Source organism: Salmo salar, chromosome 15, assembly GCF_965601325.2.
Source record: "Salmo salar chromosome 15, fSalSal1, whole genome shotgun sequence".
In the NCBI taxonomy this organism is placed as follows: Eukaryota; Metazoa; Chordata; class Actinopteri; order Salmoniformes; family Salmonidae; genus Salmo; species Salmo salar.
In genome coordinates, this window is record NC_138305.1 from 91,002,911 (window position 1) to 91,028,165 (window position 25,255).

The window sequence follows — 25,255 nt, forward strand, 5'->3', positions numbered from 1 at the left end:
TAAACCTATAGAACATTTGTGGGCAGAACTGAAAAAGCGTGTGTGAGCAAGGAGGCCTACAAACCTGACTCAGTTACACCAGCTCTGTCAGGAAGAATGGGCCAAAATTCACCCAATTTATTGTGGGAAGCTTGTGGAAGGCTACCTGAAACGTTTGACCCAAGTTAAACAATTTAAAGGCAATGCTACCAAATACTAATTGAGTGTATGTAAACTTCTGACCCACTGGGAATGTGATGAATGAAATAAAAGCTGAAATCATTCTACTATTATTCTGACATTTCACATTCTTAAAATAAAGTGGTGATCCTTAAACAGGTCATTTCTACTAGGATTAAATGTCAGGAATTTTGAAAAACGGAGTTTAAATGTATTTGGCTAAGGTATATGTAAACGTCCGACTTCAACTGTATATGCATTTCCCAATATTAGCATTTGTGTTATATTACCTATTTAACATTGAGACATCTGGTCTGTATGTACACACTATATTTGGTCTGTATATGTACACAGGTACTGCATGTGCAAATTCAGAAATGGTTCCATTATAGTTGTTTCCATTATGTGCATATTTGCAGAGTGTAAAGCAAAATGCACAGCAATGTCAATGCACCACACTGAAATTGCACTGCACTGGAGAGCAATAGAAAGCAGACACACATACAAGACTGGTAAAGTGCTGACAGACATACAGAACACAGAGGTAATGGTGACAAAATGCGGACATGGTACCAACAGACAAACTGTAGACATGCAGACTGAACAGAAACACAGTGTGAGCATCGCCAGAGCAGAGTAAGAACTGAAGTCATGAGATGAACCACAGACAGAAGTCAGAGCTACAGAACAGACAAGGCCCCATTTTCTACACCTGCCCTTTAGATAGATGAAGAGGGGAAGGATAGTGAAATGGCAAACATTAATATTTTGGATAGACAAGAATGCACTGTGATGAAATAGATCCCTCTATTTGTTCTGACTTGCAGAATAGGCAGTTGATATTTTAGACATTTTTTCTGAAGATAGAGTTCTTTAGCAGCCTCACATTTTGGAGAGGGTGACGCATGAGGATAACCGAGTCTGACTGAGGTCTGAGTGTAAGTGTGTGTGTGTTCAGTAAAATGTAGGGAGCTCTGCAGCTTACTCAGACACGCTGAACTGAACTGTCTGTAAGCCTGTTGGGTCAGTCAGACAGACACAGACAGCGTGAAATCCTGTTTCAAACTGGCTCAGACAGACAGAGAGGGTCTATGGCTCCATTTACCAAATACATAGCCAGTCAATGAGTACATTTAATATGTGTAGTCTGTATGGGACAAAGGTTTGTGATGGTATTGCAGTGTTATGGACAAATACGTGCTTTGATTTATGCATTTTTATAAGAGTAAGCACATTGAGGTGTGTGTGTGTGTGTGTGTGTGTGTGTGTGTGTGTGTGTGTGTGTGTGTGTGTGTGTAAGATTAACACAGTGTCCTGAGTATTGACAGGGTGTTGATGTTAGTCAAATGACTCCCTCTGGTGAGAGAGAGGCAAAAAGAGAGAGAGGAAGACAGGAGAGAGGAAGACCAGGGAGAGGAAGAGAGAGAAATACCGAAATAATGTAAAAAATATCATTTTTTAAATAGTTGTTTGTTGGCTATAATTTTATTTTTAATATTTGTTCTTTCTTACAGTGTTCAGTTTGCTGGGATTCACTGATTTAATCCGCCCTATCCCCTGGTCTGTGTCTCATAGCTCTACTTGGCTCTAAAACAATTGGCAGTGTGACTGTTGCAAATGTGCCGACAGAGCTGTCTGTGTTTAAAATTGAAATTAGACAATGAACAGTACTAAAATGCAGCTTGATATTCAGAGAGGGAGAGAGGGTCAAGGGAAGTCAATGAAAATATATAAATTGAGGGAATACACAAGTATTGTGCAAACAAAACAGGTGCATATACTCAGCATTTAAACCTTTTTGTTATCCACATGATTGCAGCATTTACAGGTTTGTATTGTTTGCATTTTGAATGCCGTACTGCTGAAAGCCCTCTCTGTCTCCACCCCACCCCCTCTTTTTCTCCATCGCCCACTCTCTCCCACACAGTCATGTACTTCACATTCCTTGGCTGTGTTCCATCTTTAAATCCATCCCATCATACACCTGTTATCCAATTGTTCTGTCTCCCTCTCTTTTCCTTCTCATTTTCTTCCTTCTGTGTGTCAGCGCTGCAACTCATTTAAATTCACAGGCGGTCAGAGGCTCTCTACCTCCTTTGGCCATTTCTGTTTGTCTAGTACAGTACATTATCCCATATAATTCTTGGTACCTTATCATTAAAGCAATTGATACTTGTAAGGATACATACAGTATGTCACATTATATATGAATATTGACAAATGTTTATTGATAGTGCACCTTGACTGTTCATTATTTAATGTAGATTGTAGTAGCTTACTCTCTCTCTCTCTCTCTCTCCTTCTGCTCTGTTCTACCTGCATAGTGAAAACAGATCATCAGGCTTTCTGGAGCATGCCCTGTGTTTCCCACAGAGAGAGAGACAGAGAGAGAAGGGAGCAAGAGAGAGAGAGCAAGAGGGGGAGGAGGGGTAGCAAATGAGGTGTGGGCAAAAATATGGGGGACTAGGGGAGGGGGCCAGAGCCCTCCCCTGGAAAGCCAGAGAGAACAGTGTTGCATCCAGTAGAATCCTATTCAGCAGTAGCAGACATGCTTGATAGTGCTGTGTGCGGATCAGCAGGCTCCTTAGCGCTGGGCAGGAACGCCTTTGTGTTCCCCGCTGCAGTGGGGGAGCACATTTACTGTCGTGCCTGAGGGGAGAAGCCAAGACAATCCCCCAATCAGCCGTCAGTGATTTCTATCATTTTCTGAGTGTGCTGATTGGGATTTATGTCCAACCTGAGAGAGGCAGTGTGCTTTACACTCTGGCTCTATAAACCACCTGGATGGATGCTTTTGTCCCTCCCAACGCTTTTGTTTCTAATTGCGGATTTTTAAAAGAATGAATAACAGACAAAAGGTGGATTATTACTGCAGATCTGGTACCTTACATTCTTGATTTTATGTTATTTTCTTCCTGCAGTAGAAGATGGATGAACTTTCTTTTTCTGGGCTCTAGTTTAAGATTTGTTTTTGTTTGTGAGGACATAGAGTGGCAGAAGTCCTGCAAGAGGAAATACTCTCATTTTCTGTCATTTCTCATCACTACATTTTACATCTCCTCTTCTTCTCTCCTCCGTGGATCTGTAGAATCCTGAATGAGTCCATACCTGTTAGACTCAGATCATTCACATGACAGACTGTGGGTCTCAAACTAGAGGTTTTACAATAGTGGCCAGGTAAGAATTAGAATTCACGTACATCCTCATGCGATGAAAGGCTCTATGTGGAACTGAACATGGAGAGAGCGTAGGAACCGTTGGGACATTTGACACGCCTGTTTGGCTTTCAGCACCTGCTGTGACTGTCTGACAGTTCTACAGCTAGACTGGCATTGGCTCTGGTGCTTACTGCCTAGCCTGACAGACTGGGAGGGGTTTTTACAAGTGTGTGTGTATGTCTCTGTGTGTGTGTTGATCTTTTATATTGGAGTTGGTTACATATTGTGTGTATGTGCCAGTGTCAAGGATAACACTGAGTGTCTGGAGATAGTAGAGGTGGGTTCAGTCAGTGAGGCTTTGAGGAAGGATTACAGAAGCTAACACCTTGTTTTTGACAGTGGCTTGGCTGGGCAGAGGTGAACTTTTCAAAGCGTAAAATGTTGAGTGATGTCCAGACTGCAGGGCCTTCTGGAGGAAGTACTGATAAGACTTAAAGGTTTAACCTAGGTAATGAGACAGAGACAGTCAGGAGAGATACAGACTGTAAATGGTTACAAGGTTACAGGATGCAGTACGTTTCAACTTCAGCATGCGTTATCTTAGGGGATAATGAGAGAAGGAGTGCAGGATTTAAGTCAATACACTGAGTTAGTCCACTTAAACAGGTGAAGGATGGATTGAATGATATATAGGAATGAGAGAGGAGGAAGAGGCAGACTTTCAATCAACACATTTTAATGAGGAAAACAAAGACCCTTAAACCTTATATTTCCAATGAAAAGCCCATTATTTTACACATGGCTTATCATTGATGGTCTTAATGTTGACTAGTCCTGATTTCACCAATAGTCCTGCAAACACAACATGTAATTGATCCCTTAGAGTTTTTAATATAGATTTTTGCACATGACTGAGTAGGAGGGTTCCTGTTCTCTAACAGGCCTATAATTTAATTGTAATTTTCCATTCAGTGACACCCCAGATCAATAGCCTCCAGTGTTTCAGTGCCCTGGTTTAGCTTATCAATGAGCCATAACTGTCAAAAGAGCTGGCTAGAAACCTGAAAGAACACCTGAAGCTGAATCTACCAGTCTGGCTCACACGCCTTCTGCAGACAACTGTCTACTTTCCTCAAACACTCCACAGTGATAATTTACATGATATACATTTTATATGTAGACCAGTGTCAGTGAAACAGTTGTATCCTAAAAGTGGTTCTTAGCATCTGTTATTCTGGCAGATACACAACATCAAGCAGAGAGGTGCCGTTGAGACAGCAGTTTCCTCATCTGTTGTTGCCTCACTGTGATTCGTGTGCAGGTGTGCGTGTTATTGGGTTTCGTGTAGCCAATACATACTGCTAATCTTAGCTCGACAGCCAGGGCTTGAGATTCAGGCAGTAGGATAGATTGTTCAGTGGGCAGATAATCTCTCTCTCCTCTTGGTCTGTTTCAATGGAGGTAAACCAGAAGATGTCAATGACTCCAAGCACCAATGAAAAAAGTACTGAGGAGTCCATTGATCCTGAAAAGGTGAAAGTACCAGAGCAAAAGAAAAGTGAAACCTGAGAAAATGCCGTCAGAGGGATAACTTATCACACAAGCCAGACTCGAGCAATCCTTCTAAACCTGGAAAGCGAAGAAGGTGGGAAACTCAAGCGGGAGTGTTAGGGGAAAAAGAGGGCAAGAAGTTATTTGATATCGGTGCCTGTTTGCATCTGATACTTTGAAAGACTTTCTTTAAAAGAGTGCTGAGGATTAGCTGAGCTGAGCGTGAGACCAGGGAAAGGCGTGGGCGAGTTCACTTTGAGTTCCATTGGGAAAAACATCTCGGCTAGTTGAGAGAGACAGCTCAAATGGTGACTGTTCAACAGAAATCAGGCAGAATTAGGCTGCATACACTTTAGGTCTAGATCACACGCATGATTATTATTGACAGGTGATTGAATCATTATTGAATAGTTATGATGGACTGTCTTAAATACATTACACCACAATAACACTGATCAACTGTCAGTCCTTTCAACCCATCCTCAGCTCCCTCGTCAACTTACTCATCTCTCAGTCATTCCCCCTCCTCCCTCCCTCTGACTCACCCGTCCAAAAATCATGATGGAGTCACGCAAAACCTAACCTGAACATAACCACTCTTATGCTAATGAAGACAAACAAAGATATGTGTACTCTGCAATGGGGACAGAAACAGATGGGAGGACATCCAAAACCCTTTTTTAAATGTAGGGATTAGGTTTGGTTTGTAAAACTTGACATCTGGAACGAGGATAGGAACAGGACACAGGGACACAGCCTGTTTTTGGGGACAGAGAAACTCTGGTATCCATAATCCACAGTGCCCTGACATAAGAGGGGTTGACACTCAGGACCCGTAGGTCTGTGGGGAGCTCTCTGACTGCCACACCGAAGGGAGAGAGAGGTGTTTTTAGGTACTGTTCTCCTGGACTGGTTTGGCCTCGCCTGGCCTGAGTTCAGGACACCATGGGGTGTAACATGTGTATGGTTCAGAAGCCTGAGGAACAGTACAGGGTCATGTTCCAGGTGAGTCTCTCTCTCTCTCTCTCTCTCTCTCTCTCTCTCTCTCTCTTCTAGCCTACTGTAGTACCAAGCCTCTTAACATTCTCCTGTCTCCTCCTCTCTTGCTCTCTTGATACTGCCACAGCCTCTTCATATTGACACCTTTCTGATACAGTGTCTGTCTGTCTGCAATCTAATGACAGTATGTGTTGTTGTATTCAGACCTACTGACTTTTTCCACATTTTGTTACATTACAGCCATATTCTAAAATGGATTCAAAAAATAATAAATCCTCAGAAATCTACACACAATACCTGTCAGGCGTGTGCGTACTTGTGGTGAAGTCAGGTGCAGGAGAGCAGAGAATTGTGAACAGGCACACACTTTATACAGACAGACGCAGCTGCGTCAAAAACCTCCAGCCAACAAGGCAAAGTGTAACGCGAGCAAAAACTGTCACAAAACATCAATGTTTAACAATACATACAAGCTTCGTGAAAATAACACGGAAAATAACGAACGCCAGCCTGGCGCGTTACAAAAACACGTAACACACAAACAATCACACACAAAGACATGAGGGGGAACAGAGGAATAAATACATGTAGTGTGATTGGGGAATGAAAACCAGGTGTGCAGGGAACAAGACAAAACAAATGGATAAATTAAAAATGGAGCGGCGATGGCTAGAAAGCCGGTGACGTCGACCGCCGAACGCCGCCCGAACAAGGAGAGGGGCCGACTTCGGCGGAAGTCGTGACAGTAACCCCCCCTTGACGCGCGGCTCCAGCGGCGCGCCGACACCGGCCTCGGGGACGACTGGGAGACCGAGGCGCAGGTGGAATTCCCACAGCAGTTCAGGGTCCAACACATCCACCACCGGAACCCAGCACCTCTCCTCCGGACCGTACCCCTCCCACTCCACGAGGTACTGAAGGCCCCTCACCTCGAATCCAGGATGGAACGGACGGAGTACGCCGGGGCCCCCTCGATGTCCAGGAACCTCCCGCACCTCAGACTCCTTGAGCGGACCAGCCACCACCGGCCTGAGGAGAGACACATGGAATGAGGTGTTAATATGGTAATCGGGGGGAAGCTGTAACCTGTAACATACCTCGTTCACTCTCCTCAGGAATTTAAATGGCCCCACAAACCGCAGACCCAGCTTCCGGCAGGGCAGGCAGAGGGGCAGGTTTCGGGTCGAGAGCTAGACCCTGTCCCCCGGTGCGAACACCGGGGCCTCACTGCGGTGACAGTCCGCGCTTGTCTTTCGGTTCAGTGCGGCCTGCTGGAGGTGACCATGGGCGGCTTCCCATGTCTCCTCCGCGTGCCTGAACCAATCATCCACCGCAGAAGCCTCGGTCTGACTCTGATGCCACGGTGCCAGAACTGGCTGGTACCCCAATACACACTGAAAGGGGGAGAGGTTAGTGGAGGAGTGGCGGAGCGAGTTCTGTGCCATCTCTGCCCAGGGCATGAACGCCGCCCCTTCCCACCTGCCCATTACTCTCGGGGTGGAAACCTGATGTAAGGCTGATCGAGACCCCCAGACGTTCCATGAACACCCTCCAGACTCTCAAAGTGAACTGGGGACCTCGATCAGACACTATATCCTCAGGCACCCCGTAGTGCCGGAAGACGTGTGTAAACAGGGCCTCTGCAGTCTGTAGGGCCGTAGGGAGACTGGGCAGAGGGAGGAGACGACAGGACTTAGAGAAACGATCCACAACGACCAGGATCGTGGTGTTTCCCTGTGAGGGAGGAAGATCCATTAGAAAATCCACCGACAGGTGTGACCAAGGCCATTGTGGAACGGGTAAGGAATGTAGCTTACCTCTGGGCAGGTGTCTAGGAGCCTTACAATGGGCGCACACCGAGCAGGAGGAAACATAAACCCTCACGTCCCGAGCCAAGGTGGTCCACCAGTACTTTCCAGTCAGACAGCGCACCGTCCGACCGATCCCCGGATGACCAGAGGAGGGTGATGTGTGGGCCCAATAGATCAACTGGTCACAGACAGCAGACGGAACCTACCGACGCCCGACGGGACACTGGAGTGGAGCGGGCTCTGTATGCAATGCCTGCTCAATGTCCTCGTCCAGCTCCCACACGACTGGCGCTACCAGGCAGGAGGCCGAAAGAATGGGAGTCTGATCCATGGGCCGCTCCTCTGTGTCACAGCCGGGACAGTGCGTCTGCCTTCACATTCTGGGAACCTGGTCTGTAGGACAGGGTAAACACAAATCGGGTAAAGAACATGGCCCACCTTGCCTGACGAGGATTCAATCTCCTAGCTGCCCGGATGTACTCCAGGTTGCGGTGGTCAGTCCAGATGAGGAAAGGGTGTTTAGCCCCCTCGCGCCAATGTTTCCACGCCTTCAAAGCCTTAACCAGAGCCAACAGCTCCCGGTCCCCCACATCATAGTTCCGCTCCGCCGGGCTGAGCTTCTTCGAGAAGAAAGCACAGGGGCGGAGCTTTGGTGGCGTGCCCGAGGTCTGAGAGAGCACGGCTCCTATCCCAGCCTCGGACGCGTTCACCTCCACTATGAACGCCAAAGAGGGATCCGGATGGGCCAGCACGGGAGCCGAGGTAAACAGAGCTCTTAGGTGCCCAAAAACCCTGTCCGCCTCAACCGACCACTGCAGACGTACAGGACCCCCCTTCAGCAGTGAGGTAATGGGAGCAGCCACCTGGCCAAAACCCCGGATAAATCTCCGGTAGTAATTGGCAAACCCTAAAAATCGCTGCACCTCCTTTACCGTGGTGGGAGTCGGCCAATTACGCACGGCTGCAATGCGGTCACTCTCCATCTCCACCCCTGATGCGATACCCTAGGAAGGAGACGGCCTGCTGGAAGAACAGGCATTTCTCAGCCTTGACGTACAGGTCATGCTCCAACAGTCGTCCAAGTACCTTGCGCACCAAGGACACATGCTCAGCGCATGTAACGGAGTTTATCAGAATGTCATCGATATACAGCACTACACCTTGCCCGTGCAGGTCCCTGAAAATCTCATCTACAAAGGATTGGAAGAGTGATGGAGCATTCATCAACCCATACGGCATGACGAGGTACTCATAATGCCCTGAGGTGGTACTAAACGCCGTATTTCATTTGTCTCCCTCCCGGATACGCACCAGGTTGTATGCACTCCTGAGATCCAGTTTAGGGAAGAAGTGCGCCCCATGCATTGACTCAATCGCCGTGGCGATAAGAGGTAGCGGGTAACTGTACCTCACCGTGATTTGATTGAGACCTCGATAGTCAATGCACGGGCGCAGACCTCCATCCTTCTTCTTCACAAAAAATAAACTTGAGGAGGCGGGTGAAGCGGAGGACCGAATGTACCCCTGACGCAGGGATTCGGAGACATAGGTCTCCATAGCCACCGTCTCCGCTTGCGACAGGGGATACACGTGACTCCTGGGAAGTGCAGCGTCTACCAGGAGATTTATCGCACAATCCCCCCGTCGATGAGGTGGTAATTGAGTCGCCTTCTTTTTACAGAAGGCGAGAGACAAATCGGCATATTCTGGGGGAATGCGCACGGTGGAGACCTGGTCTGGATTTTCCACCGTGGTAGCACCAACGGAAACCCCTACACACCTCCCCAAGCACTCTTGCGACCACCCCGTGAGAGCCCTCTGTTGCCAGGAAATGGTGGGGTTATGACGAGCCAACCAGGGAAGGCCTAGTCCCATGGGAAATGCAGGAGAGTCATTGAGGAAGAGACTGATTCTCTCCTCGTGACCCCCCTGCGTCTCCATGGCCAGGGAGATGGTGGCTTCCCTGATTGACCCGGACCCTAATGGTCGACTATCCAGAGCGTGTACAGGGAAAGGTCTAACCACAGGAATAATGGGGATCCCTAAACTAAGGGCTAACGCTCTGTCGATAAAGTTCCCAGCTGCGCCTGAATCGACGAGCGCCTTATGCTGGGAATGCGGGGAAAACTCAGGAAAACAAACCGGTACAAACAGGTGGACAACAGAGGACTCTGGATGAGAGTGGTGCAGACTCACCTGGGGTGACGCCAGAGTGCCCTGCCTGCTGCCTCGACTCCCAGAGGGACCAACCTCGGCACCGGTGAGGGCCCTGTCGTTCCATCCTGCTCCGGTGGCCAAGGTCCGGAATTCCAGTGCGAACTCCTGTGTGCTCCTCGTCCCCTGCCTCAAATGGAAGAGCCGTTCCCCCGCCGCTCTCCCTTCGGGTGGATGGTCGAAGACGGCCCGGAAGCAGCGGGTGAACTCCTCGAAGTGGTCCAACGCCGCGTCTCCTTCTCCCCATACGGGGTTTGCCCACTCCAGAGTTCTTCCCGAGAAGCATGAGACGAGGGCGGACACTCTCTCCCTTCCCGAGGGAGCTAGGTGAACGGTGGCCAGGTATAAGTCCAGTTGTTGGAGGAACCCCTGGCACTGTGCTGCCGTCCCGTCATACTCCCTGGGAAGGGAGAGACGCATCCCACTGGAACTGGATCCGGATGGGACAGGTAGAGGTAACCCCGGTTGCGCTGGTCGAGGCACTGGAGAGACTTCCTGTCTCTCCCAGAGGTCCATGGTCTGGACAACGCAATCCATCAAGGCATCGAGATGATGCAGCATTGCTGAGTGTTCCTGGATGTGCTCCTCGACTCCTCTGACCGGGGTACCTGCTCCTGCTGACTCCATGGTGGTGTGTGATTCTATCAGGCGTGTGCGTACTTGTGGTGAAGTCAGGTGCAGGAGAGCAGAGAATTGTGAACAGGCGCACACTTTATTTCGGCAGAAGAAATATACAGACGGACGCAGCTGCGTCAAAAACCTCCAGCCAACAAGGCAAAGTGTAACGCGCGCAAAAACAGTCACAAAACATCAATGTTTAACAATACATACAAGCTTCGTGAAAATAACACGGAAAATAATGAACAATCACACACAAAGACATGAGGGGCAACAGAGGAATAAATACATGTAGTGTGATTGGGGAATGAAAACCAGGTGTACAGGGAACAAGACAAAACGAATGGATAAATGAAAAATGGAGCGGCGATGGCTAGAAAGCCGGTGACTTCGACCGCCGAACGCCGCCCGAACAAGGAGAGGAGCCGACTTCGGCGGAAGTTGTGACAATACCCCATAATGACAAAGCGTAAACAGGTTTTTTGAATTTTTAGCAAATGTATTAATGTATATATATACCTTATTTACATAAGTATTCAGACCCTTTACTGTGAGACTCGAAATTGAGCTCAGGTGCATTCTGTTTCCATTGATCATCCTTGAGATGTTTTTACAACTTGATTGGAGTCCACCTATAGTAAATTCCATTAATTGGACATGATTTGGAATGGCACACAGCTGTCTATATAAGGTCCCACAGTTGACAGTGCATGTCAGAGTAAAAACCAAGCCATAAGGTCGATGGAATTGTCCGTAGAGCTCAGAGACAGGATTGCGTCGAGGCACAGAACTGGGGAAGAGTACCAAAAAATGTCTGCACCATTGAAGGTCCCCAAGAACACAGTGGCCTCCATCATTCTTAAATGGAAGAAGTTTGGAACCACCGAGACTCTTCCTAGAGCTGGCTGCCCAGCATAACTGAGCAATCAGGGGAGAAGGGCCTTGGTCAGGGAGGTGACCAAGGACCCAATGGTCACTCTGACAGAGCTCCAGAGTTCCTCTGTGGAGAGGGGAGAACCTTCCAAAAGGACAACCATCTCTGCAGCACTCCACCAATCAGGCCTTTATGGTAGAGTGGCCAGATGGAAGCTACTCTTCAGTAAAAGGCACATGACAGCCCACTTAGAGTTTGCCAAAAGACACCTAAAGACTCTCAGACCATGAGAAACAAGCTTCTCTGGTCTGATGAAACCAAGATTGAACTCTTTGGCCTGAATGCCAAGCATCACGTCTGGAGGAAATCTGGCACCATCCCTACCGTGAAGCATGGTGGTGGCAGCATCATGCTGTGGGGATGTTTTTCAGTGGCAGGGACTGGGAGACTAGTCAGGATCGAGGGAAAGATGAATGGAGCAAAGTACAGAGAGATCCTTGATGAAAACTTGCTCCAGAGCACACAGGACCTCACACTGGGGTGAAGGTTCACTTTCTAACATGACAACGACCCTAAGCACACAGCCAAGACAATGCAGGAGTGGCTTCGGGACAAGTCTCTGAATGTCCTTGAGTGGCCCAGCCAGAGCCCGGACTTGAACCAGATCGAACATCTCTGGAGAGACCTGAAAACAGCAACGTTCCCCATCTAACCTGACAGCGCTTGAGAGGATATGCAGAGAAGAATGGGAGGAACTCCCCAAATACAGGTGTGCTAAGCTTGTAGCGTCATACCCAAGAAGACTCGAGGCTGTAATCTCTGCCAAAGGTGCTTCAACAAAGTACTGAGTAAAGGGTCTGAATACTTATGCAAATGTGAAATCAGTTTTTTTATTAGCAAACATTTCTAAAAACCTGTTTTTGCTTCGTCAGTATGGGGTATTGTGTGTAGATTAATCAGGAAAAAAAACGATTTAATTATTTTTTGAATAAGGCTGTAACCTAACAATATGTGGAAAAAGTCAAGGGGTCTGAATACTTTCCGAAGGCACTGTATCTTGAGTCATGCTCAGCCACAACTCAGTCACAATGCTCTGGTGGCACCACCTGTAGCAACAGAGACGGGCGTCAATATGCTGACGTCATATAGGTCTAATGTCAGTCATTCAGCAAACCAGCTGACAGATCATTTGCATGCTCAATGGTTTCAACACCCCATCCATATGAACAAGCCATGCATGTATTAATGAAAATGATCAAACTATTGATGAACGATTCAAAGTAATAACACCCACAAGCAATTACAGAGGTGCACACAGTAAAATGACCATGAACAATGTAACTACAACCACCATAATGATGGACTATTAGAAAACAAAAACACAAAGAGAAAAATAACAATATCATCAATCTAAAGAATCTGATTATTATTGTAAAAAAAACTAATAATGCAGGAATATTCATGATTATCTTTTTATCTGACAAAGATGCATAATTCATTAAATGTAGGCATTTTAGCTCAGTGCCAAAATAGTTTTTGTCCAGGGGGTGCACAGAAGGGTTGCCACGGTTACAGCCTCAGCAAACAGCAACATTTGGCAACTGCAAGATCTAGGTGTACTCCCATGTACCATGTGAATGTAGTTTTTGCTTCATGAGTTTTTGGTAATGTCTGTGAGACTGAATAAACACACCACATAAAAAGATAATGCCCATGAATCAGCTTCAATATCCATGTTCTCATGTATCAGACGTGTCACAACAAGCATAGGGATGTATACTGTATGGATTGTTATTCTATTGTTATGGTTGTATGTCAAAGAGTCAGGACATGTGAATCTGTGCCAGTTATCATAGTTGCATCTGGTGCCTGAGGCAAAGCCAAGAAAGAGAACAACGGGCGACGACATGACTGCAAGTGGTAGACTAATGAGTCAGGCAAAGGAAAGGAAAAGACAGAATGGGAAAAAGAAAAAGGGAAGAGAAGGAAGGAAGGAAGGAATGAGAGGGCTATTTTTCTGCTGTTTGCCCTCAGATGACAGGAGTAATTGATTTGAGCGCTTCACAGAGCAGGGATGAATAGGTAGGCTTGAGTGACTTCGCTGATCCCCCGGGTGTGTGTGTCTGCGTGCTTGCGTGTATGCGTGTGTGTGTTTGTGTGTGTGTGTGTGTGTGTGTGTGTGTGTGTGTGTGTGTGTGTGTGTGTGTGTGTGTGTGTGTGTGTGTGTGTGTGTGTGTGTGTGTGTGTGTGTGTGTGTGTGTGTGTGTGTGTGTGTGTGTGTGTGTGTGTGTGTGTGTGTGTGTGTGCAGTCTGAAGCATGCAAGGGAGACTGGCGGTAAATTCATTGACCCTTTTTCAGAGGTCAGCCTTGATGACAAAGACCACATGCCGGGTCAGTGTGTATTGATATAGTGTAAAATCAAATCACTTCACTGATCAAGCGTTCAAACAATTGTGTAATAAGCGGTACATAAAGGTATGCCCAAGGGAGTGAGCTCTAACGACACACAAGGTGTTTAGCTTTTATAGACAACAAAATCCACTGGCAGACTGTGTGAGCCACTGTCTGAGACCCAAACAGGCAGGGGTGGGGAGTAAAACAGTGGTGGTTTATCACTGAGTCCTCTGACTGGGCAGAAGACTTCTGTTCTCTGTCCCGTCTGGGTGATGTAGCATGGAACCTGTTTGTATGCACTGTGGTCCAATCAGTCTGTACCCACTGCCTCCAAAGAGCACACTGGAGAGCCTCTGCCTGGATAAAGGGAGCATACACCGACAGAACTGAGACACATACACCACTATTCTATTGGCAGAAATCCTGGTTACCACCAGTGCTCTCATGCAACCTGCGAAGGCCAGATGGCAAAGGGTGTGTCAAGATGATCACATAGGCATGTAGCTAGACCATCAGCATTCCAAACAGAATACACTGACAGTTTGATAGTAAAGCATGTTTTCCTTTCATCCAAAGGCTGAAATTTCTATTTAAATAAAATTCTTAAATTAAAAGAACTCATCACATGACAATATTGTAAATACAGAATTTCTAACAGAACAGATGGTTGATTGGTTTAAAAACTCCATGATGCCAAATAAAAGAGAACAATTTTCACGGTTATCTAAAACACTGCATGTCTCTTGAGGTTTTGTGCTTTGTTCTGGGGCCGGTTTCCCAAAAGCATCTAAAGGATGAACTTAGCCTTAAGGATGAACTTAGCCTTAAGGATGAACTTAGCCTTAAGAATGAACTTAGCCTTAAGGATGAACTTAGCCTTAAGGATGAACTTAGCCTTAAGGATGAACTTAGCCTTAAGGATGAACTTAGCCTTAAGGATGAACTTAGCCTTAAGGATGAACTTAGCCTTAAGGATGAACTTAGCCTTAAGGATGAACTTAGCCTTAAGATGCTTTTTGGAAACCGGGCCCAGGGTTTTTCACAGAAATGCATAAATACACATCCAAATTAGACTCAGTTAAAGGAGAAATGATCTGCTATTCATGTACATTGCAACATTACACTGACATTACAATGCAACATTATACTGACATTACAATGCAACATTACATTGACATTACAATGCAACATTACACTGACATTACAATGCAACAATTCACTGACATTACAATGCAACATTACACTGACATTACAATGCAACATTACACTGACATTACAATGCAACATTACACTGACATTACAATGCAACAATTCACTGACATTACAATGCAACATTACACTGACATTACAATGCAACATTACACTGACATTACAATGCCACATTACACTGACATTACACTGCAACATTACACTGACATTACAATGCAACATTACACTGACATTACAATGCCACATTACACTGACATTACACTGCAACATTACACTGACATTACAATGCAACAATTCACTGACATTACAATGCAACATTACACTGACATTACAATGCAACATTACACTGACATTACACTGCAACATTACACTGACATTACAATGCAATATTACACTGACATTACACTGCAACATTACAATGCAACATTACACTGACATTACACTGCAACATTACACTGACATTACAATGCAACATTACACTGACATTACACTGCAACATTACACTGACATTACAATGCAACATTACACTGACATTACAATGCAACATTACACTGACATTACACTGCAACATTACACTGACATTACAATGCAACATTACACTGACATTACACTGCAACATTACAATGACATTACAATGCAACATTACACTGACATTACAATGCAACATTACACTGACATCACACTGCAACATTACACTGACATTACAATGCAACATTACACTGACATTACAATGCAACATTACACTGACATTACAATGCAACATTACACTGACATTACAATGCAACATTACACTGACATTACAATGCAACAATTCACTGACATTACAATGCAACATTACACTGACAGTGTTTACAGCAATGCAAGAGAAGAAACAGACAGTTTTGTCTGTCTGAATCCATGATTTATACACTAGATGACTGATAGGGGGGTGCTGTGTTGAAGCCACTGTGCCTCCATCAAATCAAATTTTATTTGTCACATACACATGGTTAGCAGATGTTAATGCGAGTGTAGCGAATTGCTTGTGCTTCTAGTTCCGACAATGCAGTAATATCCAACGAGTAATCTAACCTAACAATTTCACAACAATTACCTTATACACACAAGTGTAAATGAATGAATATGTACATAAAAAAATATATGAATGAGTGATGGTATAGAACGGCATAGGCAAGATGCAGTGGACTGTATAGAGTACAGTATATACATATGAGATGAGTAATGTAGGGTATGTAAACATATAAAAGTGTCATTGTTTGAAGTGGCTAGTGATACGTTACATCAAGATGGCAAGATACAGTAGATGGTATAGAGTACAGTATATACATATGAGATGAGTAATGTAGGGTATGTAAACTTGATATGAAGTGGCATTGTTTAAAGTGGCTAGTGATACATTTATTACATACATTTTTCCATTATTAAAGTGGCTGGAGTTGAGTCAGTATGTTGGCAGCAGCCACTCAATGTTAGTGATGGCTGTTTAACAGTCTGATGGCCTTGAGATAGAAGCTGTTTTTCAGTCTCTCGGTCCCTGCTTTGATGCACTCCTCCACTAAAATATATTTTGGAAGCTATAGAAATACATTTAATGTCCTCATTTGTTTTTGTCACATTTATTCTGTTAGACACCTTAATGCCTTCTTTCTAAAGTATGCTACATTTACATTTTAGTCATTTAGCTCCAGAGAGATTTACAGTTAGTGCATTCATCTTAAGGTGAGACAACCGCATATCACAGTCATAGTAAGTACATTTTTCCTCAATAAAGAAGCATATCCTGAAGGTAGGGAAGGGAGGAGCAGTTCCCCTTGCTGATTTGAGCATAGCCTGAAAGTAAGGAAGGGAGGGGCAGTTCCCCTTGCTGATTTGAGCATAGCCTGAAAGTAGGGAAGGGAGGGGCAGTTCCCCTTGCTGATTTGAGCATAGCCTGAAAGTAGGGAAGGGAGGGGCACTTCCCCTTGCTGATTTGAGCATAGCCTGAAAGTAGGGAAGGGAGGGGCAGTTCCCCTTGCTGATTTGAGCATAGCCTGAAAGTAAGGAAGGGAGGGGCAGTTCCCCTTGCCGATTTGAGCATAGCCTGAAAGTAGGGAAGGGAGGGGCAGTTCCCCTTGCTGATTTGAGCATAGCCTGAAAGTAGGGAAGGGAGGGGCAGTTCCCCTTGCTGATTTGAGCATAGCCTGAAAGTAAGGAAGGGAGGGGCAGTTCCCCTTGCTGATTTGAGCATAGCCTGAAAGTAGGGAAGGGAGGGGCAGTTCCCCTTGCTGATTTGAGCATAGCCTGAAAGTAGGGAAGGGAGGGGCAGTTCCCCTTGCTGATTTGAGCATAGCCTGAAAGTAGGGAAGGGAGGGGCAGTTCCCCTTGCTGATTTGAGCATAGCCTGAAAGTAGGGAAGGGAGGGGCAGTTCCCCTTGCTGATTTGAGCATAGCCTGAAAGTAGGGAAGGGAGGGGCAGTTCCCCTTGCTGATTTGAGCATAGCCTGAAAGTAGGGAAGGGAGGGGCAGTTGCCCTTGCCGATTTGAGCATAGCCTGAAAGTAGGGAAGGGAGGGGCAGTTCCCCTTGCTGATTTGAGCATAGCCTTAAAGTAAGGAAAGGAGGGGCAGTTCCCCTTGCTGCTCCATAGGCAAGCACCATGTTAATGTGGGTCGGGACATATCAGAGTGAACAAATTAAAAATAATTACTGTTGAGAGTTAGAATAGTAGAATACACAAGGTGCATTTAAAAAATGTGGATGTGCCTCAGCAGTTTTTCTCTTGTTATGTCAGTCACTGACAGTCACTCAATTAGCCATATTAGCCGTAATGCATACTTTGAAATTAAATTATGTGAGCGTAACATAAAAAAGCACACACACACACACACATATATATATATATATATATATATATATAATATGTGTGTTTTGTTATGTTTAGATCACATAATTTAATATATCGGTTTTTTTTACAGTATGTATACAGTTGAAGTATAAATATTCAGTTGAAGTCGGAAGTTTACATACACTTAGGTTGGAGTCATTAAAACTAGTTTTTCAACCACTCCACACATTTCTTGTTAACAAACTATAATTTTGGCAAGTCAGTTAGGACATCTACTTTGTGCATGACACAAGTAATTTTTCCAACAATTGTTTACAGAAAGATTATTTCACTCATAATTCACTGTATCACAATTCCAGGCCATCACAAAGCCCTGACCTCAATCCTATAGAAAATTTGTGGGCAAAACTGAAAAAGCGTGTGCGAGGAAGGAGGCCTACAAACCTGACTCAGTTACACCAGCTCTGTCAGGAGGAATGGGCCAAAATTCACCCAATTTATTGTGGGAAGCTTGTGGAAGGCTACCTGAAACGTTTGACCCAAGTTAAACAATTTAAAGGCAATGCTACCAAATACTAATTGAGTGTATGTAAACTTCTGACCCACTAGGAATATGATGAAAGAAATAAAAGCTGAAATAAATCATTCTCTCTACTATTATTCTGACATTTCACATTCTTAAAATAAAGTGGTGATCCTAACTGACCTAAGACAGGGAATCTTTACTAGGATTAAATGTCAGGAATTGTGAAAAATGGAGTTTAAATGTATTTGGCTAAGGTGTATGTAAACTTCTGACTTCAACTGTGTGTATATATATATATATATATATATATATATATATATATATATATATATATATATATATATATATATATATATATATATATATGTATGTATGTATGTATATGTATATATATATATGTATGTATGTATGTATGTATATGTATAAACATTTTCCTCAAAGTACACTGAACAAAAATATAAACGCAACATGTAAAGTGTGGGTCCCATGTTTCATGAGCTGAGTATTTCTGTCTGTAATAAAGCCCTTTGTAGGGAAAAACTCAGTCCAGTCGTGTGAAATCCATAGATTAGGGTCTAGTTGTTTCATTTCAATTGACTGATTTCCTTAAATGAACTGTAACTCAGTAAAATCTTTGAAATTGTTGCATGTTGCATTTATATTTTCGTTCAATATATAATTTTTTGAGATTACTAATGGTACTGTCCCCACTACAACAAAAAATACTTCAATACATGTAATTTTGTCCTTTTTAATTGAAATACATTCCTATGGAAGACTGGTCCTACTGGGGAGTGTCGATATGGCTGACCGGTGGCTTCAAAGCCTCTCAATGGCCAATACATGGCTCAGCAATCCATGGTTTACATTTACATTACATTTAAGTCATTTAGCAGACACTCTTATCCAGAGCGACTTACAAAATGGTGCATTAACCTTATGATATCCAGTGGAACAACCACTTTACAATAGTGCATCTAAATCTTTTAAGGGGGGGGGGGGGGGGGGTTAGAAGGATTACTTTATCCTATCCTAGGTATTCCTTAAAGAGGTGGGGTTTCAGGTGTCTCCGGAAGGTGGTGATTGACTCCGCTGTCCTGGCGTCGTGAGGGAGCTTGTTCCACCATTGGGGTTTAATGGCACAGGCAGAGAGCCCAGCCAACAGCGAGTTGCAGTAATCCAGACGGGAGATGACAAGTGCCTGGATTAGGACCTGCGCCGCTTCCTGTGTGAGGCAGGGTCGTACTCTGCGAATGTTGTAGAGCATGAACCTACAGGATCGGGTCACCGCCTTGATGTTAGTGGAGAACGACAGGGTGTTGTCCAGGATCACGCCAAGGTTTTTAGCACTCTGGGAGGAGGACACAAGGGAGTTGTCAACCGTGATGGCGAGATCATGGAACGGGCAGTCCTTCCCCGGGAGGAAGAGCAGCTCCGTCTTGCCGAGGTTCAGCTTGAGCTGGTGATCCGTCATCCACACTGATATGTCTGACAGACATGCAGAGATGCGATTCGCCGCCTGGTTATCAGAAGGGGGAAAGGAGAAGATTAATTGTGTGTCGTCTGCATAGCAATGATAGGAGAGACCATGTGAGGATATGACAGAGCCAAGTGACTTGGTGTATAGCGAGAATAGGAGAGGGCCTAGAACAGAGCCCTGGGGGACACCAGTGGTGAGAGCGCATGGTGCGGAGACAGATTCTCGCCACGCCACCTGGTAGGAGCGACCTGTCAGGTAGGACGCAATCCAAGCGTGGGCCGCGCCGGAGATGCCCAACTCGGAGAGGGTGGAGAGGAGGATCTGATGGTTCACAGTATCAAAGGCAGCAGATAGGTCTAGAAGGATGAGAGCAGAGGAGAGAGAGTTAGCTTTAGCAGTGCGGAGAGCCTCCGTGACACAGAGAAGAGCAGTCTCAGTTGAATGCCCAGTCTTGAAACCTGACTGATTAGGATCAAGAAGGTCATTCTGAGAGAGATAGCAGGAGAGCTGGCCAAGGACGGCACGTTCAAGAGTTTTGGAGAGAAAAGAAAGAAGGGATACTGGTCTGTAGTTGTTGACATCGGAGGGATCGAGTGTAGGTTTTTTCAGAAGGGGTGCAACTCTTGCTCTCTTGAAGACGGAAGGGACGTAGCCAGCGGTCAAGGATGAGTTGATGAGCGAGGTGAGGAAGGGGAGAAGGTCTCCGGAAATGGTCTGGAGAAGAGAGGAGGGGATAGGGTCAAGTGGGCAGGTTGTTGGGCGGCCGGCCGTCACAAGACGCGAGATTTCGTCTGGAGAGAGGGGAGAAAGAGGTCAAAGCACAGGGTAGGGCAGTGTGAGCAGGACCAGCGGTGTCGTTTGACTTAGCAAACGAGGATCGGATATCGTCAACCTTCTTTTCAAAATGGTTGACGAAGTCATCCGCAGAGAGGGAGGAGGGGGGGGAGGGGGAGGAGGATTCAGGAGGGAGGAGAAGGTAGCAAAGAGCTTCCTAGGGTTAGAGGCAGATGCTTGGAATTTAGAGTGGTAGAAAGTGGCTTTAGCAGCAGAGACAGAAGAGGAGAATGTAGAGAGGAGTGAGTGAAAGGATGCCAGGTCCGCAGGGAGGCGAGTTTTCCTCCATTTCCGCTCGGCTGCCCGGAGCCTTGTTCTGTGAGCAAGTGTTTACATACAGCATTGGTCTGAACATACGCTTCTCTTGCTGGAGGAACTTATTAATGTGTTGCTGGCTGGTGCCATGTCTTGCACAGTACACACCCATATTTTATGTCTGCCTATGTGTTTGTAGTAAGCATTAGTTGAGCTATTAGTTGTACTATATGTGTAATGCATAGCAAACTAACCAGAAAATGTATATACCTACACAACACGGTATGAGCACAGTATCCATTTTGTGTTGCACCCAACACACACCCACCCCCCTTCAGTCTACCCTTCCATCTACCCATCCTCCCCTCAGTCTTTCCCACAATCCTGTCTACCTCTCTCTTCTCTCTGTAGAATGGGTTTCAATGGGAGGCTGTTGCCGTGGCAACTGAAGTCATTAAACAAGCCTAAAATGTTATTTTTCACACTGACACAGGCATGTACTGACGTACACACTGTGCAAACACATATAGATAGCCTACTGACATATTTACTGAGAGCGAGTACGCATGGGCATATGCATGGACATACACACAAGCACACACATAAAGATCACAGATTCTTTATATTGAAACATATGGAAACCACGTTTGACTCCGTTCCATTGATTCTATTCTAGCCATTACAATGAGCCCGTCCTCCTATAGCTCCTCCCATCAGCCTCCACTGGAGTACAGTGAAATGACAACTTGACAATGAAATTGACTTCCCCTCTGACAGACTATCTAAGCCAATATCTGTCTCTCACATTCTCTCCCTCTGCTATCTTAGATTGAATCTGATCTGCCCCTTTTCTTCTCTTCCTCTCAGTATCTGGGTATTGATTGACTTCTTCTCTTGCTACAAATATCCAAACGGCTCCACATAGTCACACACACTCCCATTCCACTTTCTGTTTCTCTCGCTCTGAAATACTAAGCCTCAACACAGCAATATTCGTAGGGAATTCTCCCAAAGACAGATATAAACCGGAGCAACCTGATTACTACTCAGTGAGGGTTCGGGGTCTATAGGCATCCAAAGTAAATTATCTCTAAACGGAAATACCTGTTGACTCTCACTAATTGGCTTGGTACTCACCTCAAAACAGACCTATTATTAGTCAACTCATCTGCCTCTTTATCATGATGGCTGCACATTTTCCCTTGGGAACACCTCTCTCTCTGGTAAAGCTTTTTTTTTTTTTGTGTGTGTGTGTGTGTGTGTGTGTGTGTGTGTGTGTGTGTGTGTGTGTGTGTGTGTGTGTGTGTGTGTGTGTGTGTGTGTGTGTGTGTGTGTGTGTGTGTGTGTGTGTGTGTGTGTGTGTGTGTGTGTGTGTGTGTGTGTGTGTGTGTGTGTGTGTGTGTCAACAGCTTTGTTCTAGTTCTATCACCTTCCTGCTCGACAGGCTTGTGATTAGGTTGGAGGTCATAAAGTGAGGAGAGGGGGTTTATGGGTGGTATGGCTGGTCTAGTCAGACTTGTCTGTTTCAGCAGAGAGCGAGAGAGGTCGAGGGAGAGAGAGAGAGAGACATAATGGGGGGAGGAAAATAGAAGAAGAGGAAATACATTTGTTTTCTTGGACAATAACAAATACATACAGCTCCTAAAGAGGTTTGCAGAAACCAACAAAAATACATCTGCTTACTGGTATGCCTCCAGTATTGCTATTTACCCAAAATACTTGTTAGTTTAATTTGTCCAATTGTTTTAGCAGGACTTTAATCAATAGCAGCTCATCGTTGTCCATGTGTCGGAGCTCCACCACTGCCCGCTGTCCAATTGAAATGTTCTCTTGTCATATCAAATATCTGGGTTGGGACCAGAGGGCACTGAACATGTCTCCAGATGAATTGATTTTGTGAAGAGGTGACTTTTACAACCTTCAAAACATGGGAGATGAGAAAAATCACTTGCCCAACAAGTAGAATTCAATATGTGGAGGGCACATGCAGGGCCCGGTCAGCGTAAAGTCTGAACACAAATATGGAAGAAATATTGTGAACCTTTTATAATGTATTTTTATGCATCATTTTATAGTATTTTATAAGTATTCATTGGGAAGAATATGCTTCAGCATAGAGTTTATGATGCGATACATTTTACAAATACTCCTTTACTGCTGGGTGGGTGTTCACCACCCATTCCCACTCTTTGTCTTCATTTTTTTTACATTTTAGTCATTAGGCCGACGCTCTAATTCAGAGCGACTTAAGGCGTCAACATTCTTCAGTTTGGCTGGCGGCTAGCCGAAGTCGGCTTAAGGCGTCAACATTCTTCAGTTTGGCTGGCGGCTAGCCGAAGTCGGCTTAAGGCGTCAACATTCTTCAGTTTGGCTGGCGGCTAGCCGAAGTCGGCTTAAGGCGTCAACATTCTTCAGTTAGGCTGGCGGCTAGCCGAAGTCGGCTAGGCAAACCGAACGAGTTTGCTCCCATAAGACATTTGCTTGAAAAACGAGAAAAAAGCAGCAATTGTACTATTTGTCCATTTTGAGAAGCTGTAGCCTGAATACACTTGGCAGGCTAAAATACTCAGAATTAATCTAATCTAATCTGTGTCTGTCTTTGATTTTGACATTTTTGGCAAGGAGATCTTAGTTGTGCAATTTTGCTCCCAGCCTAAACATTTCGGAAGAGTTTGTGCATATATTATGAAGACATTTTGTGACGTTTTTCTCACAATTCTACTTTGATGCAGTATTTCTAAATGTAAAATGTGGATGAAAATGAGTCATCTCTCATTGAATAACAACAAAGACTTTACTGATGAATCCCTACTGTTGACCAATCACTGACGAAGGGGCGTAGACTTTGGCTATCGATTCGGCTTGCCTTAAGAAAAAATGTGTGTGCCTGAACACCCGAAAAAACTCTTACCGAAGTCCAAAACAAACAAAACCGTCACAAAATGTGGTCATAATATATGCTCTAACTCTTCCAAACTGTTTTGGCTGGGAAGCATGTGGACACCTTTACAGGAGCATGTCTTCCCCGAACACAGAGTCTGGTGTACTGTAGATATTATATCAATCTGCAGCTAAAACGGCTGAGATAAAACCTCATTAAGCCTCAACCACTAAGACACCTCCCTGGGGGTTCTTCTGTGTGTTTCAAATATTTACCAACAAGCATGGATTTGTGAGACATTCACACCCTCATTATCTACTATTCCTCGAAAGCTCCTTCCTTCCCTCTCTCTTTGTCCTTGTATTTCACTCATCTTTCCTCACCTCCCCTTCCCCCTGTGCTGCTCTCCATCAGCATCGCTCCCTCGCTTTTCCCTCACCCCTTTGAACTCCCTGCTTCTCTTTCATCTCCCTCTCTTTCTCCCCCTCCCCTCGTTCCACCGCCTCCCCCATCCTCCCCCATCCTCCCCCCTACTGTGCTACTCCGAATATTGTACCTTATGATAGGAATATATAATGGCATGGAACTCAGTATCTATTCGCCTGTTATTACATACACCATTAGTGAAGGAATTAACAATAAATACCCTTCTCTCTGTCACCCGCAATTTGACTTGACAGTCATTGGATACAATGGGACACTGCTACACTCTAAGAAAAAAGGGTTCCAAAAGGGTTCTTTGTCTGTCCCCATAGGAGAACCCTTTGAAGAATCCTTTTTGGTTTCTGGTAGAACCCTTTAAGGTTCCATGTAGAACACTCTGTGGAAGGGATTCTACTTGGAACCCAAAGGGGTTCTACCTGGAACCAAAAGTGTTCTACCTGGAACCAAAAAGGGTTCTTCAAAGGGTTCTCCTATGGGGACAGCCGAAGAAGCATTTTAGGTTCTAGATAGAAAAAAAGATGCTAAGTGTAAAGTCAGAAGTTATAGGTCATGAACTTAGCTGACATAATGGACCAGTGGATGTATAATGCATCACAACATGTCAAGATGAATTATCCTTCCAATCTAATGCACAACAACCATTAACCTGTACGAAGCCAACCTCAAAGCCATCTCACTGCCTCTCATTGATAATTAATGCAGAGGCACCCCCCTACATATTTTTTCTGAGTGTTCTCAGACCTGTCAGTCATGACCATACGGCTATTTTTCTGTATACCCAATCCCTCATTGGTCCTGATGATGGTGTATCCTGTGTAGACAAACTAAGGGAATGGGAACCAGCCAAAGAGAGAGGGGGAAAAAAGAGGAGAAAATACAAGAACAATGCTTGATTCAGTGGCATGACAAGCTTTTGTCGTGGACAACTTCATTAGACTTGACAAATGAAAAATACAGGTACGCTTCACACTGTTAACTCCATTTGGCATTGCCTAAGAAGCCATGCAAAAAATGAAGTTTCTTA

At 45.0% G+C, this 25,255-nt stretch overlaps 1 protein-coding gene across 1 annotated transcript in view; it reads left to right on the plus strand.

Moving 5' to 3' along the window:
- Window positions 1–2,684: 2,684 nt before the first annotated feature.
- LOC106572433 (PDZ domain-containing protein 4) overlaps window positions 2,685–25,255 on the plus strand; it is a 34,597-nt gene continuing 12,026 nt past the window's right edge. The window contains exon 1 of the mRNA XM_014146615.3: window positions 2,685–5,873. Coding sequence (XP_014002090.1) covers window positions 5,814–5,873 — 60 coding nt within the window. The 5' untranslated portion in view covers window positions 2,685–5,813. The remainder of the gene's footprint in view (window positions 5,874–25,255) is intronic.